At 32.8% G+C, this 15,000-nt stretch overlaps 1 protein-coding gene and 1 long non-coding RNA gene across 4 annotated transcripts in view; both read right to left on the reverse strand.

The window, feature by feature from the left end:
• Window positions 1–5,544: 5,544 nt before the first annotated feature.
• Window positions 5,545–10,841, reverse strand: LOC106333325. Of its 3 annotated transcripts, XR_001268341.1 has the most exons (7): window positions 10,757–10,841; window positions 10,558–10,667; window positions 10,417–10,486; window positions 10,254–10,338; window positions 9,604–10,179; window positions 6,072–6,114; window positions 5,545–5,659 (listed from the first exon to the last, which is right to left on the reverse strand). It is a non-coding gene; the product is annotated as an uncharacterized LOC106333325 (long non-coding RNA). The 3 variants fall into 3 exon arrangements; XR_001268342.1 differs by lacking the exon at window positions 6,072–6,114; XR_001268340.1 differs by lacking the exons at window positions 5,545–5,659; window positions 6,072–6,114 and adding an exon at window positions 9,091–9,275.
• Window positions 10,842–12,298: 1,457 nt separating this feature from the next.
• The window catches only part of LOC106328731 (B3 domain-containing protein At3g11580-like), a 3,894-nt gene continuing 1,192 nt past the window's right edge, over window positions 12,299–15,000 (reverse strand). The window contains exons 2-3 of the mRNA XM_013767226.1: window positions 13,394–13,554; window positions 12,299–12,625 (exon numbers count right to left, since the gene is read on the reverse strand). Of these exons, the coding sequence (XP_013622680.1) occupies window positions 13,412–13,554 (143 nt within the window). The 3' untranslated portion in view covers window positions 12,299–12,625; window positions 13,394–13,411. The remainder of the gene's footprint in view (window positions 12,626–13,393; window positions 13,555–15,000) is intronic.

Genomic DNA, 15,000 nt, shown 5'->3' on the forward strand with positions numbered 1-15,000 from the left:
TCCGTGTTTTAGTTGGAAAGCATCAGTGTTATCTTGACAATATGGACATGATAGCCTTCCATGCGTTGTCCATCCAGATAACATACCATATCCTGGAAAATCACTTATTGTCCACATAAGTACTGCCCGCATTTGAAAGTTTTCTTTACATGAAACATCGTATGTTTCAGCACCTTGAGCCCATAGTTGTTGAAACTCATATATTAGTGGCTGAAGAAACACATCAAGTGATCTCTTAGGATGCTCTGGTCCGCGAACGAGAATGAAGAGAAACAAAAACTCTCGTCGCAAGCACAAGTTTAGCGGTAAGTTATCTGGTGTAAGAATGACTGGTCATAGAGAATACTGTCTTCCACTCTTGCCAAACGGGCTGAACCATCAGTACATAATCCAAGGTAGACATTTCTTCTCTCATACGCAAAGTCGGGATATGTTGATTGGAAATGCTTCCACGCTTTTGCATCTGAAGGATGTCTGATCTCACCATCTGTTGAGTGCTCCGCATGCCATCTCATTGGTTGCGCTGTGCGTTCAGGCTGATACAACTTCTGCAACCTTTCCGTCAAAGGCAAATACCACATCCTTTTATATGGCACTGGAACTCTTCCACTCGTATCTTTATAACGAGGCTTTCCACAAAATTTGCATGTAACCCGCTGTTCATCCGTCCTCCAATAAAAAGGCACAAGAACTCTTCTACTCGTATCTTTATAACGAGCCTTTCCACAAAATTTGCATGTAACCCGCTGTTCATCCTCCCTCCAATAAATCATGCAGTTATCGCTGCATACATCTATTACCTGATACGATAAACCAAGACCAGCTACTAGTTTCTGAACCTCGTAGTATGAACCAGGGGCTACATTATCCTCAGGTAGAATACCTTTTACAAAATCATCAATCGCATCCACACAGTTTTCAGCCAAATTATAATCTGTTTTAATGCCCATCAGTCTTGTTGCAGATGATAAAGCTGAATGACCATCTCTGCAACCTTCGTACAAGGGTTGCTTTCCAGCATCCAACATATCATAAAATCTCATAGCTTCTGCATTGGGTAAATCTTCCCCTCTAAAATGATCATTTACCATCTGCTCAGTACCCATACCATAATTTAAATCCATTCTAATTGGTTCTTCTAACCTAACCGCATGCTGAGGTTCACTAGTACTACCATATTTATAATCAGTTTCTCCATGATGATACCAAATTTTGTAACTTCGTGTAAACCCATTCAAATATAGATGAGTCCAAACATCCCACTCTTTAATAATCTTTCTGTTTTTACAATTAGAGGAAGGACATCTTAACGTACCCGTTTCTGCTTCCGGTTGTCGTTGAACTTACCCCATGAATTCGGTTATACCTCGTTGGTATTCTTCCGTAAGCAATCTCGTGTTCGGATCCAAATGAGGTCGATCGATCCAAGAACGATAATAATTTGAAGAAGACATGCTTTTTCAATCAAATTCGTGTGTAAATATAGTATGTGAGAGGATGAAGAAATGGAGTGAATGAAGAGGTTGGAGGTGCGGGTATTTATAGATGAAATGCTGCCGACAGTACCGAGGAAATTCCGACGGAATCCCGACGGCAACGACTTTTTCCTCGGAATTTTTTAAATTCCCCAACGGCTCTCTAACGGCTATAATATATCCTCGGATATTCGTCGGTGTTTTCCGAAGAATATGATTTCCTCTATTTCATCGGTATATTCCGAGGAAATTCCGACGGAATCCCGACGGCAACGACTTTTTCCTCGGAATTTTTTAAATTCCCCAACGGCTCTCTAACGGCTATAATATATCCTCGGATATTCGTCGGTGTTTTCCGAAGAATATGATTTCCTCTATTTCATCGGTATATTCCGAGGAAATTCCGAGGAAGCCCAAATTTTGGGTTTTCTCGGAATTTCCTGTCGGAATATTCCGAGGATCTCATTTTCCGTCAGAATGTCCGTCAGAATTACGCTGTTTTCTTGTAGTGATTTGATTAAGATGTTTTTATAATTAGAAATCATTATTTTAGAGTAGTAAGGGAAATGAAGAAACAAAATGCGATTGAAGTATCAAACGGTTAGTTTCCATATAAAGAAAGAATCGTTCATACAAGGTAAGTCTATGTGCAATGGATTTTGAGCTTTTGCTCATTTATGAGGAGTATAATTATAGATTTTTTTTTTAACGCTGATTTATTATTATGTTACAATTATGACATGAGAAAGATTACATAGACGATTCGACAACCGACAATACTACATGCCTAGGTAATAATTATAGACTAGGTAATAATCTGTGCAATTTGCACGAAATAAGATTATTAATTTTGTTATTTTTTAAGAAAAAAAATATTCTCTCTGTTATGAAATGTAAAATGTTTTGGGTAGTACACACTTGTTGAGAAAATTACTTTTTATGGTATCATTAAAATTATAAACTAAAAACTACTCAACCAATTACAAAATAGAACTATTAAATTTGATTGACTAAACAGTTTTTAATAAACTTAAAGTTACCTAAAAAGATGAGAACATCTTATATATTGGAACATAAAAATTATTCTAACATCTTACATTTCAGAACATAGGAGTATTAGGTATTTTTAATTTGGATATCGGTTCATTTTTAGATCGGTTTTTTCGTTCTTTCAACTAAAATATAACTACCATTATAAATCAATATTTTATTTTGGTTTGTTCAATTAAAATGCTTGAGGTTTTTGTTTTTTTCCGATGATAATCCAAAACCATTATTTTTGTTTTGGTTTCATATTATATGAATTTTAGCCAATTTTGATATCGAACCAATAGTTTTATATTATAATTTTTAAATGCATGAAAAATAAAATTAAACATAGATAATAGTTGAAAAAAAGAAAAGAAAATTATTAAGATAAAATATTTCATTACAATTTGGTCGATGGTGAAAGAAAACATTAAAAATAATATTCCAATTTTAAGAGAATTAAAATTATTACTTGTGATAAATATTTAGTTATATAAATGTGCACATATACGTATATGTAAAAAGATATAAAAGTGGTTGATAAATATATAAAGATACTGTTAATTAACATTAAAAACATTTTTGTTCAAAATAACACATGAAAGATAAAAATTTTAAAATAAAATTAAGTAAAAATAAAATATGCCTAATCATTAGTGAATTTTTTGCAAGTTATATTTTTACGTGAAACTTTTATATAACCCGTATAACAATGCACGTGAGTTTTATATTGAAAAAAACCCGTAAAATAGTAAATAGTATGAACATATTTATGTAGAGTTTAGCGGAATGTGACACGTCAGCGTACTCATTATCAAATCGCTGTGAAACTGTCACATGACAATATAATGTGAACCAGTGGTGGATCTAGGATGAATTTCTACATGGGGCAAAACGACAAAACAGTAGAAATATATTTATAAATTCAAATTTTCATCCAGGGTATTATTAAAATTCTAAACATAATTAAACCCAAAGAAAAAAAATCAAAAAAATCATGGGGTGCAGCTGCCCCACCCACTCCTCACCTAGCTCCGCCAATGATGCGAACACACTAATGTCAAATGTTTTTTTTTTTTTTTCTTTTTTACCAAGTTCCTTTTGTGTAGAAAAGTCCCTCTGGCTAAACTTTACCAACATTTAGAATTATAATACTATCAACTAACTATCTATACTATTAGGGATTCTGCCCCTGCCTTTTCAAAATAATTACCACCAAATGCCATTCCCTTTAATTTTTTTTTTACAAATCGTCAATGACTTAGGGGGCGACTGGTTTTCCCGCTACCACCCGCAAACGCAGCTTTTGCGGTTGGTAGTGGTTGTCGTCGGGTTGCAACAATCACTCAAATCGCTTTAAACCGCCTCAAACCGCTCTGAATCTCATAAATTCAAAAGTTGGCTCCCGCTAGCGTTTGCGGTTGCGGACGGTTGCGGGAGGGTAAAATTTTTTTTATTTTTTTTTAAAACAATATATATACAAAAGTAAAAATATTAAATAAAAATTTTAAAATTGAAATTATGAAAATATTAAAATATATCTATTATATTTAATTAATATTATAAAATTTTATAATAAAAACAATTTCAATAAATTTTCAAAAATTAAAATTATAACTTTCTAAATAGAAATTTTATATTTATTATAATTTTATGATTTTTGATATTTTTATAATTATATTAAATTTAAATATTGTTAATTTATTGTTTGACTATTAACGCATTTGGTAGTTAACCAGTCATAAGTCACCCGCAAACACACCAATTTTTAACCGCAGTACCAGTCGTACAAATCTCTTAAAACCGCTAGAAACCGCAACCGCCCGCATCCACAAACTCCCGCAACCGCAACCGCAACCGCTGCGTTTAAACCAATCAGACCCTTAAGGCCCAAACCGAAAGCATACTATAAAGGCCCAAACTGTATCCATATCAGAATAATCCTCATTTTTGAAAACCTGATAAAGGCCCTATAACATGAAACCATCTTCATCTTTTCTCAAACCCTATACCCTAACGTATTCATACGCATTCTCATGAAAAGACTTAAAAGATGAAAAAAAACTTCCGAACAACTCACGTGTGCAAATAAAGCTTATTTAGACAATATGAGTTATTAAAAATATGACTTATTTAGACATACGCATTCTCATGTTTGTTACAGATAAAGATTTTAAAAACATAACCTAATGGTTAGTTTATTCCATATTTCTTTGGTATATTCAATATTTGTTAAATGTATATATATCTATGAGAAATCAATTATTTTAAAAATTAACCAATCCCATAATAGATACGGTTTATTTTAAAATAACTGATTGTTTTTTTCTAATATAGAGTTTCGATACCATATCTATTCTAACTATAATTTTAACAACATAATATTCCCTATAAGATTTTCCGATAAAAAAGGTGGAAGGTATGTAGCGCCTACAATCACGGTGCAAATGTACAACCAAATTGAGAAAATGAAGATACACAGAGGCTACATTCAAAGTTCAAAAATATCTTTCTATAATCTAGATTGCGTGAAACTTACTCACATAATATATTTTAAAAATTTATGGTAACTGCATTTAGTACTATTAACGATAAAGATCTCGCAAATATTTAAAGTAGCCTACAAGTTTTCAAATAACCTAATCTCCTCTTCCTATAACCTCTTCCTATTATAAATCCCCACGCCTCTTCCTATAACACTCATACCGCAAAACCAAAAGAATGGCTTCTAAAGCGCTCAACAACACAGCAAATGATTCTACTGAACAAATCACCGCCATCAGCGACTTGAAGCCAAAGCATACTACTAAGAAGGTTCATGTCAAGGTTCTACATTCGTGGACACAAAACATCAATCAAGGGGGGAAAACCATAGAATTCGTTTTGGCTGATGAGAATGTAAGCAATCCAAACTTTTTCAATAGAATAGTGTTTTTTATAAAAAAAAAGTTGTATAACTTGAGCATTGACTTAATTGATGTTAATATTTCTAATTTATTTAATTGTAATATGTACAAGGGGCATAAAATTCATGCAAGCTGCAAAAAGACTTACTTTGAGAGTAAAGGAAGGCTTCTTCTGGTTGGAGTATGACGCAACATCAAAAACTTCCAAGTCAGGCCTGCTGGAGGAGCATATCGCACAACAAACCATATCTACAAGATTTCATTTAATCAAGCAACAGTGGTTTCTCGGTCCAATTTCATGAATGATGACTTATATCTTAATTTGGTCGATTTTCAAAGCGTTCTATCTGGAACTCTTGATGAAAAACTCCTAATAGGTAAAAACGTAATGGATAGTTTCTGCAATTAAATTGTGTACTTGCTACATTTAATAACTTTTCAATGTTTTATTAACAGATGTGTTGGGCCAAGTTTTGGATTGTGGTGCTGTCGAAACTATTCAATGTGCTGGTGGGAACCAGCGTAAAAAACTAGAGTTCACCCTAAGAGACATCAAGTAATTTTTTCTGTCAATCTAAATTCAATCCAATCAATTATTTTCGAGTGACATAATCACAACTAACCTCGCTTTTTGACTTGTGAGGTAGTGATTCAAGAATACCATGCTGTATTTGGGGCAAGTTAACCGACACTCTCCATTCTGCCTGCAATCAAGACGATGGATTGGTTACTTTGCTTCTGAGGTTTGCCAAAATTGGAAAGTTCAGAGGTACATATTTGAATTCCTATAGATTTCGTTAAAAATAACAATTATTATATACATAAGACTGTCTAATATCTAATCTACTAAATGGTATCCACAACAGGAGAAGTACAAATCTCTAACTCCTTTGATGCTTCTCAAATGATCATCAACCCTACAATACCCGATGCAGAAGCATTTAAAGATATGTAAGGGGATGATCTTTTGTTTATTTTACAGTAGTTATTTGTCTATCATACTAACTTTGAGAGTATGTTTTTTGTAAGGGATACTGGGGATGACCTTATGAAAGTAATGAGGAGAGTCAAGAGTACATCAACAAGCAAATTGATCAGGCAGATAAGCGAGGACAGCGTGATAAGTGGTTGCTATACCCCACTAAAAACATTTATGAAATGAAAGCATCAACTCAAGTAAACAGTTTACCCTTTTGTTTTAATTATGTTACATTGTATAGCGCATGTAAGTGGGTTTTAACCATTTTATTTTTTATTGTTTAGGTTGATAAATGTTTAGTGACTTGCGCAGTATATGAAATTGATATGGATTGGTCCTGGTATTACTTTGGTTGTGATGCATGCCAAAAAAGGTGATCAAAACCGGAACCAAGATTAAGATAGTGAATGGAATTGAGATCACCACTCATATTTGGTGGTGTGAGGCATGCAACGACTATGTCTTGAAAGTTTCACCACGGTATGACTTAAAGAAATAAAAAAAAAACGACATGCTTTCTATATTATAGTGGTGTTGACCAGTTAAAAGAATCACTGTCTGTCAACTCTATAGGTGGCTTCACTTGATGGTCAAAGATGATACGTTGAGAAGGATAATGTATCTTATGGTGCTGAGATATACAAAGTCGGAAAAATCTACAAAGACAGGATGAATTGCTTAACTGGTGCAATCACACCAGTTCAGTCTGAAACGCCCTTGACAATTACCAGTGTTGATGAGGTAAAATTGTCTAATCTAAGGTGACATCAATATTTTGTTACGCGAGAGTTTCTTTCTTAACGACCTTATCAATGTGTTTTTATGCATGGTTCTGTTTATTTGACTAATAGCCAAGAACTTAACGAGTCTGTATCCACACCATCCAGTAAGAGAAAAGAAGATGAGGCTATTTCTCTGCCTGACATCAGTTCAACATCAAAGAAACCATGCTTAATGACTGTTAAAGTTGAGAAGGCAGAAGAGACTGGCTAAGTTAGGAAGAAGACTGATGTCAATTGTTTTTTTGCATTTGGGTTTTTGGTTTTTTCTTTTTAAATCGTTGGGTTTTTTTTTCTTTCATAAACTTATGTTGGATTTGTGCTTTTCAATCAGTCTATTTATCCTAATGCATTATTAAGTTGATCGTCAAATGTTTGATCCACGCCAATGTACACAAAATCATCTACTTCAAATTCAAATATACTTGAATTAATCAAAAGTTTCAATTACATATCGAGGTGAGAAATAATCACTATACCTATGTTCGTGAGGATAATATAATATTTAATATTATATGGATCTAAATCAGCCATTAAAGTTGTTATAGTTAAGGTAAACGTAATGTTAAATTTTGAAACTAACATTGATTGTATATTTCTTTAAATCACCAAAATAGCAATTTGTATTATTACCAAAAATATTTGTTATTAAAAAGTGAAAATTAATGTAAATTATATAGAAATCAATGGAGTAGATGAATAAATCCGGTATTATTTCAAAACTAAAAAAATATTTTCTAAGATACTGCATCATCTTTCTTTACTTTGTTTCTATGTTTAGGTTCTAAATTAATTAGAAGACCTTCTCATCCCAAGTGGTGGCCGTAATTGACATTGTAGAGAATTACAATGTCAAACACAAACAAAGAGGTCCCTCCAAGATCTGACGGTTTGATACGCTCGCAACAAAGAAAAAGAAAGAGAACAGCGAACACCAATGATGCAGAGAACACACAGACGAAAAGTTCTAATTTCAACAACACTTCCACTTCTGTGCCTCTTAGCAACGTTTTTCCAAGGGTTCTAGCTGATATCTCCAATATTCATCCTAATTTGCCATCCTCGAGAGTTTTTATTGGAACCACCCCTACTAATGGTTTAACAGTCCTTCCACAAAACCAAAGTTAACGTGATATAATTTGTGTGCTTTACCTCAATACTAAATTGAGAAATTTTCTTTATAGATAATGGGAAACATGAGAATGGCCAACAAAAAAGATTGAAGAGCAATTCCTATAAGTTGATGTGTAAGATAATACTCTCATATGTCCTTATATACATGTTAAATTGTTGTTTCTAATGGTTAATAATGAAAAATTTCATGTTTTTTCAATTAGCAGAATCAAGCAATCAAACTACTGTCAGCAACATCATTGGAGGATCTAACAATGTTTCAACAATTCTAAAGGGAAAGAGAGCAGACTCGATAGATGTCACTGACCATACACCGTCTACGTTTTCCAGTAAGAAACGAGGTGCCAAATCAGGGGTTCTAACAGATGTTACCAATGTACTACCTACTGCCAGTACCTTGCCTTTTCAACTTAGAACACCTTCTACAAATGGTTCATGTGTTACGAAGATATCTACTAAGGGTAAATACTATAATTCCAACAATTATTTTAAGATATTTTCAGCCTTTTCTGCAATTGGTTACTTCTTCTGGTTAGAAACAAGGCAATTTTCAGCTAAAGGTAAGGGGAAGGTACTTGATGGAGATAACAAGTTCAAGAATAAAACTACAACCAAGAGTTGGAGAAAAACATTGGAAGCTCAATTCGATGGTTGTGTAAATGATAATTCTTCAAGTGAGGATGATGAGGACCAAGCATACCAGTGCGACTATGAAGGTCTACACTTTTTATTGTTTACCTTAGCTTTGTTGATTATCTATTTAAGTAAATATCGATTAACCAATTTTATTTTATTTTGTTTTATTAGCAGAAGAGTCTGAATTAGAGAGAGAACAAGTTTATGATTGCAGTAGCGAAGAGAGTGACACTGATCACGGATCACCTGATGTCTTATCAAAAACAAATACAAAGACAGCTTCTTCATGTACGCCAATGACCAAAGCTACATCTTCTCGGAAACAATATGGTATGACCTAACTGATACAAAAAAATGCCTTCTAAAAGCCACATCAAAATATTTGTTTGTTATGTTTATTTACAGCTAATGACTGTTTCAAACAAGCATATTTAAATTCTGCAGAAGTTTTATATTTGAAAACATAACACGAAATGCCAGATAAGTCAGATGTCAGCTTCATCTCTAATAAAATTTACACACTAATTTTTAAGTCTCTAAAGTAGGAAACACGTATAATGCAATTAATCAACATTCATCAAAAAATCTTCTGGTTTATTCCCCTAACTACCAGTTTCAGTTTGAAGCCTAATTACTAAAATTTTAAGCTTTTAAAATGCACTTACTTGGGTTTGTATTTCTTTGCAGTCATGTCTTTGTCCCATGTCCTTCAAATGAATTAAGCTTCTGTCTCTAAACTTTTGACTGCTCGACCTGCTGTGTAAATCTCTTGTTGTGTACAACAGACTGCACCACCTGTACATCAATTGTATATTTAATTAAGTCAACTCACTAAACGGTAAACACATATACCGTTTCTCATTTCTAAATCAACCAAATAAACCTATAGTCCGAGACTTATCTGTGTACTGCAAGGTTTTTGATAGACTTTGCCTCATGGCCTTAATCATTATTCAACTGTCAGCTTTGTGCTGTTAAATTAGGAAACAACATTAAGTCTAAAGTTGATATTTTCCAAATATTGAATATGACTTTCGTGGATGAATAGATGAAAGAAAAACTATGTTCCAATGGAAGATATATTATATCTAATGTAAAAAAGACAAACTTTCTGAAAATAACTTAACTTTTATATTGAAGTCATGTTTTCCTTCATAGGAGAATGAAGTCCGTAGTCTTTGATTGATTCACATCGTCTCCAGACTCTTCGAAATCATTCCAATCTCACATTGATAAGAAATCTGAAATCAAACAAAACGTTACAATTTGATATCTGTTATTTACAAATCTCAAGAACAGAGGAAATTATATTTACCATTTGTTTGTCTTCCAACTCTTCTTATGATATAATCGACAACCATCCCAAACTCATCTTTGTTCACAAGATTTTGCCTTCAGCTCTGAAATACAAAACAATAACATTTTTTTTTAAGATCATCATTGATGTTAGAGATGGGCCAAATATAGAAAAATCTGACCTACATATTTGGTATGGTCAAATCCTCGGTGAATCTACCGACTTTTAAAGCTTCTGTTTCACTTTGTTTCCTTAAAAAAAAAAAGAGTAAGCAACAGATTTAACTAAAACAGATTAGTTGAATCGGGCTTTCAAAACTTACATGCTTTTTTAAGATCTTTGACTTCCTCTTCGATCCAAGTTCTTAACAAGATCTGAACAGATCTGAGATCTCAGTGCTCTGTTCCGTGGACTTGAGAAAGAGCTTTTACTCTGTCAATTGCATGTGGTTTCAATTGTTAAAAACCAAGAACAAAAAATAACAAAGATTTAATCATCGAAGAATGTACTGTAATACTTACCTTTTATAACACACTGAGATGAACAAGACATGAGATTACTCCTTCTGATTTTTTTGTTCTATCTTCGAATCGGAAACAACGAGGATCGTCGATTACTTTTCTAATTTGAGAGAAGTTACGGAGAAAAGGAATATGTCGGCAAAGTTATTGTCTTTTTACTTTCACTATCTGATTTTTTAATAATACTAAAGAATCAGATTTTTTTGTCTTTTTTTATTTCAACATAAAGAAAATATTTAATATATTTTTAGACCATCTTATAGTGTCTCAAGCCCGAGTTATATATGCAAAAATGACTTAATTCATATTTCAATGTGGACTAATAAGATTGAAAAATAATTTCAACATCCCATTACACAAATCTGAGAAAATGATATTAATTACACTTTAAAAAACTTTACATAATTAACACAAATCATCTACTAATACCCTTACATATACATAATGATCACCCAAAAACAAAGAAAAAAAAATACAAAACTACAAAACAGATTATATTTTGGCAATTTTAAAAATTACATTTATAGTTTTTAATTATTACAAATTTGGAAAATTAAAGATACCAAATTAATTTTTAGTTTTGATAGTAAAATATGTCTGATAATATATAAAAAAAACCCACTTAATATTTGAACTCTTTCAAAACCTCTCAACTATAAATACATATATATATATATATATATACATCTATACTATTATATTAGCATCAAGATTATATATTTTTATATTTATATATAGATACTTATCATCCTAATTATATAAAACCACTACTACAAATATAACATAAAAACACTGATTAAAAAATATACATGTTATACATGTTATAAATAAAATATATTTCAAAATAAGATAATGGATCAAAATCTAGTATAATGACACAGATATGTTTTAGTTGACAAATACTCTACACTTTTGTTAATTTCTTAAAACTATTTGGGCCACGAAAATTCAGTAGCTTTGAGTTTCAAAGCCCAGCCCATAAAAGGAGTGAGAGCATACTTCTTCAAGAGCGCTAAGGAAACAAACCAAAGAGAGGGGATGTTTCATGTCTGAATTCTGAACACGAGAGAGAGAATAGTGGATTCTAAATTCCTGATCTTGTCGCTTTCGTTTACATTTGGAATCGCGTTACAGGGTTATAAAAGAAATAGTCATAGAAACACAAACGCAAATGTAAATGCAAAGAAACAATAGGAACCTAGACTCATTTTGTCAAAATATCTTGTAGAAATGAGTCAGATATTCCGTCCACACTTTTCAGCAATGCAAAAAGCAACAATAGAGAATCAAAATTCAAAAGCAGAGTAAAATAGAATAAGATGGTCCTTAGAATTTGCTTTGGACCAGATAGAAAAGGCGATGTAAGTTGTAACACAACATTACATTTTACTCACATGCTATGCCCTCTGCTTTAATCATTTGTTAGGCCCACACTCTTTTCTTCTTGTAATCTCATCCCATGAACCTCAGCATTTCCCAAAACCAGCTTTATTCATCATCGATTCAATATACATGCACATAAATGACTTTTTGCAAGCTTCATTGAATTTATCTCGGATTCTTAGGCATCAACTAATAAACACTTGTTAACATTTTTTGCTCTATGCCTCAGTTGTATGAAAAAGCTCCTCTTTTTATTCTTTGTTTCAAATTAGTTGAATAGTAGATACTAATAGTTATAACAACATAAGGAAGTCACACTTGTATTAATTCTCCTCCTTTTGTGGTGTTTTCTCTATGACAATAATTGCGCCAAGTAGGGGCCCAAAACCTAACGTCAAGATCTAAAAAGTTGTCACTTCTCTTTGGATATCATCAACCGCGTCCATCTCCAACCTGCTCCATTGTTTCCTCAGCAAATGAGATATTCTGTTCCAGGAAACCAACACGCAAGAGAATGATGTTGAGAATATTCATATAATATACTTTTGATTTTCCATTTTGTATGAGCTATTTAAACAGTATAAATTCATCATTCGGTTCAAAGTGTGTTACATTCAAAAATTATAATATTTACTGAAACTTTGATGGATGAAATATTAAGTTAATATATAATGTTATAGTACTACAAGTTACCACTTACATAATATTACCATGTTGAAAATATTTTTAATAACTTTACCAAGTTCTAAATTCTGGAAAAAATGGAAAAAACATTTGTCAGTTTTGGTGTCTAAGTAACAAATAAGTTATATATATCGAAACGACAATTCTAGCATCAGTCTTTGACTTGTACAAAACCATGATGGTGCCAAACAAATAAGAATGGTAAAACTAAATTAGATAGTTGAGGCATATATATAAGATTAATTGATTAAACTTGACTTCTAAAAAGAGAAATGTATAGGCTATCAAAATCGAGCTAGGCTACAAGTAGTCAACAAATTGGCCATGTGCGATTACAGTCGAGTGTAGCATTATTCTCCCTGATTCCTTCTTTTATATTATTGATTAAAATGCTCTTCAGGTCTATTATAAAAAATACTAATTTCATATGTCTCATCTCGAGAAACAGCCACGACGTCTGTATAATGCTTTAAACAATCCAATTTGCATCATATTCAATCAAATAGTAGCATATACTTGCTTATACTAACGTAGGCAAATTGAATAGGACAAGAATGTCAAAGTTATTACCATGAGATGAGGAGTTGACTAATAGTAAATGTGCTGGCCGTTGTAGCCGTCAGAACACGGTGGTGTCTCAACGACGTCACCGTGACATTCGAGGTTAACTCCGAATAGCCTCACCGTCCTCGAGCTCCCTGCAACCACCGTCGGTGTCTCAGCGACCGCTCCTACAATTTCCCACCATCACGACACGTGCATGTCTTTTAGTTGCATATATTTTTATAAAGGACAGAACTTACATTCACCCTTTAGAGTCAACCTTTAAATTAACCCTACACTTTATGAACAATCAAAATGACACATAGATTATTAATTAAAAATATTAAATTAAATAAAAAATAGTTACAAAAAATAAAAACGCTAATTTTAACGACGTTAACGCTTCCAGCTAAACCCTAAATCTTAAATTCTAAATCCTATACTCTAAATTCTAAACCCAAACTCAAACCCCTAAACTCAAACCCTATACCCTAAACTCTAATCCTAGACCCTAAACCCAAATTATATACCCTGAACCCAAAAACTAGACTATAAACCTAAACTCTATACCCTAAACCCAAGTCTTAGACCCTAAACCCAAACCGTAAACCTTAAATCCAAATTATATATCCTAAACCCAAAACATTAACTATAAGTCCAAACGGTAAATCCTAATCCTAAACCGTAAATCCTAAACCCAAAACCTATACCCTAAACACAAATCCTAGACCTAAAACCCAAATGGTAAACCCTACATTTAAACCCCAAACTTAGATGCTATAGGGTTTGGGTTAAGGTTTACGGTTTGGGTTTAGAGTCTAAGACTTGGGTTTACGGTATAGAGTTTAGGTTTATAGTCTATTTTTTGTGTTTAAGGTATATAATTTGGGTTTAGGGTCTAGGATTAGGGTTTAGTATCTAGGATTAGAGTTTAAAGTTTACGGTTTGGGTTTAGGGTATGAGACTTGGGTTTAGGGTTTAAAGTTTAGGTTTATAGTCTAGTTTTTGGGTTTAGGGTATATAATTTGGGTTTAGGGTCTAGAATTAGGTTTTAGGGTTTAGGGTTTGAGTTTAAGGGTTTGGTTTTGGGTTTAGAATTTATGGTGTAGGGTTTAGAATTTAAGATTTAGGGTTTAGAGTTTAGCTGGAAGCGTTAGTGTCGTTAAAATTAGTGTTTTTAGTTTTTATAGCTATTTTTTGTTTAATTTAATATTTTTTAATTAATAATCTATGTGTCACTTTGATAGGTCATAAAAGGTGGAATTGAATTCAAAGGGGATGAACCTAACTTATGTCCTTTTATAAAATAATTAAAAGGAAGAAATAATGAGCACGTTAGTCTAAGAGGATTGCATGGTTCTCCTCACGCGCGTAAGAGCATTTTTATCCGTGTATATTAGAGGGTTTCTTAGCCTGTGGGTCCCGCGTAGGACCCACTTTTTTTTAAGAAACCGGTTACAAAAACTACTAAATAGTAGTCGGTTCTTAAGGGTTTCTTACACTGTTCGCAAGTTCCACCAACACGTGGCGGCTCACGATTGGTTCATTTTTTTTTTTAATTCGAAAAAGTAAAAAAAAAAAAAAAAATTTAAGAAACCCATTTGCGGTTTCAGGGATAATGATGCGATTAGATA

Source organism: Brassica oleracea, chromosome C3 (assembly GCF_000695525.1).
Source record: "Brassica oleracea var. oleracea cultivar TO1000 chromosome C3, BOL, whole genome shotgun sequence".
Lineage (NCBI taxonomy): Eukaryota > Viridiplantae > Streptophyta > Magnoliopsida > Brassicales > Brassicaceae > Brassica > Brassica oleracea.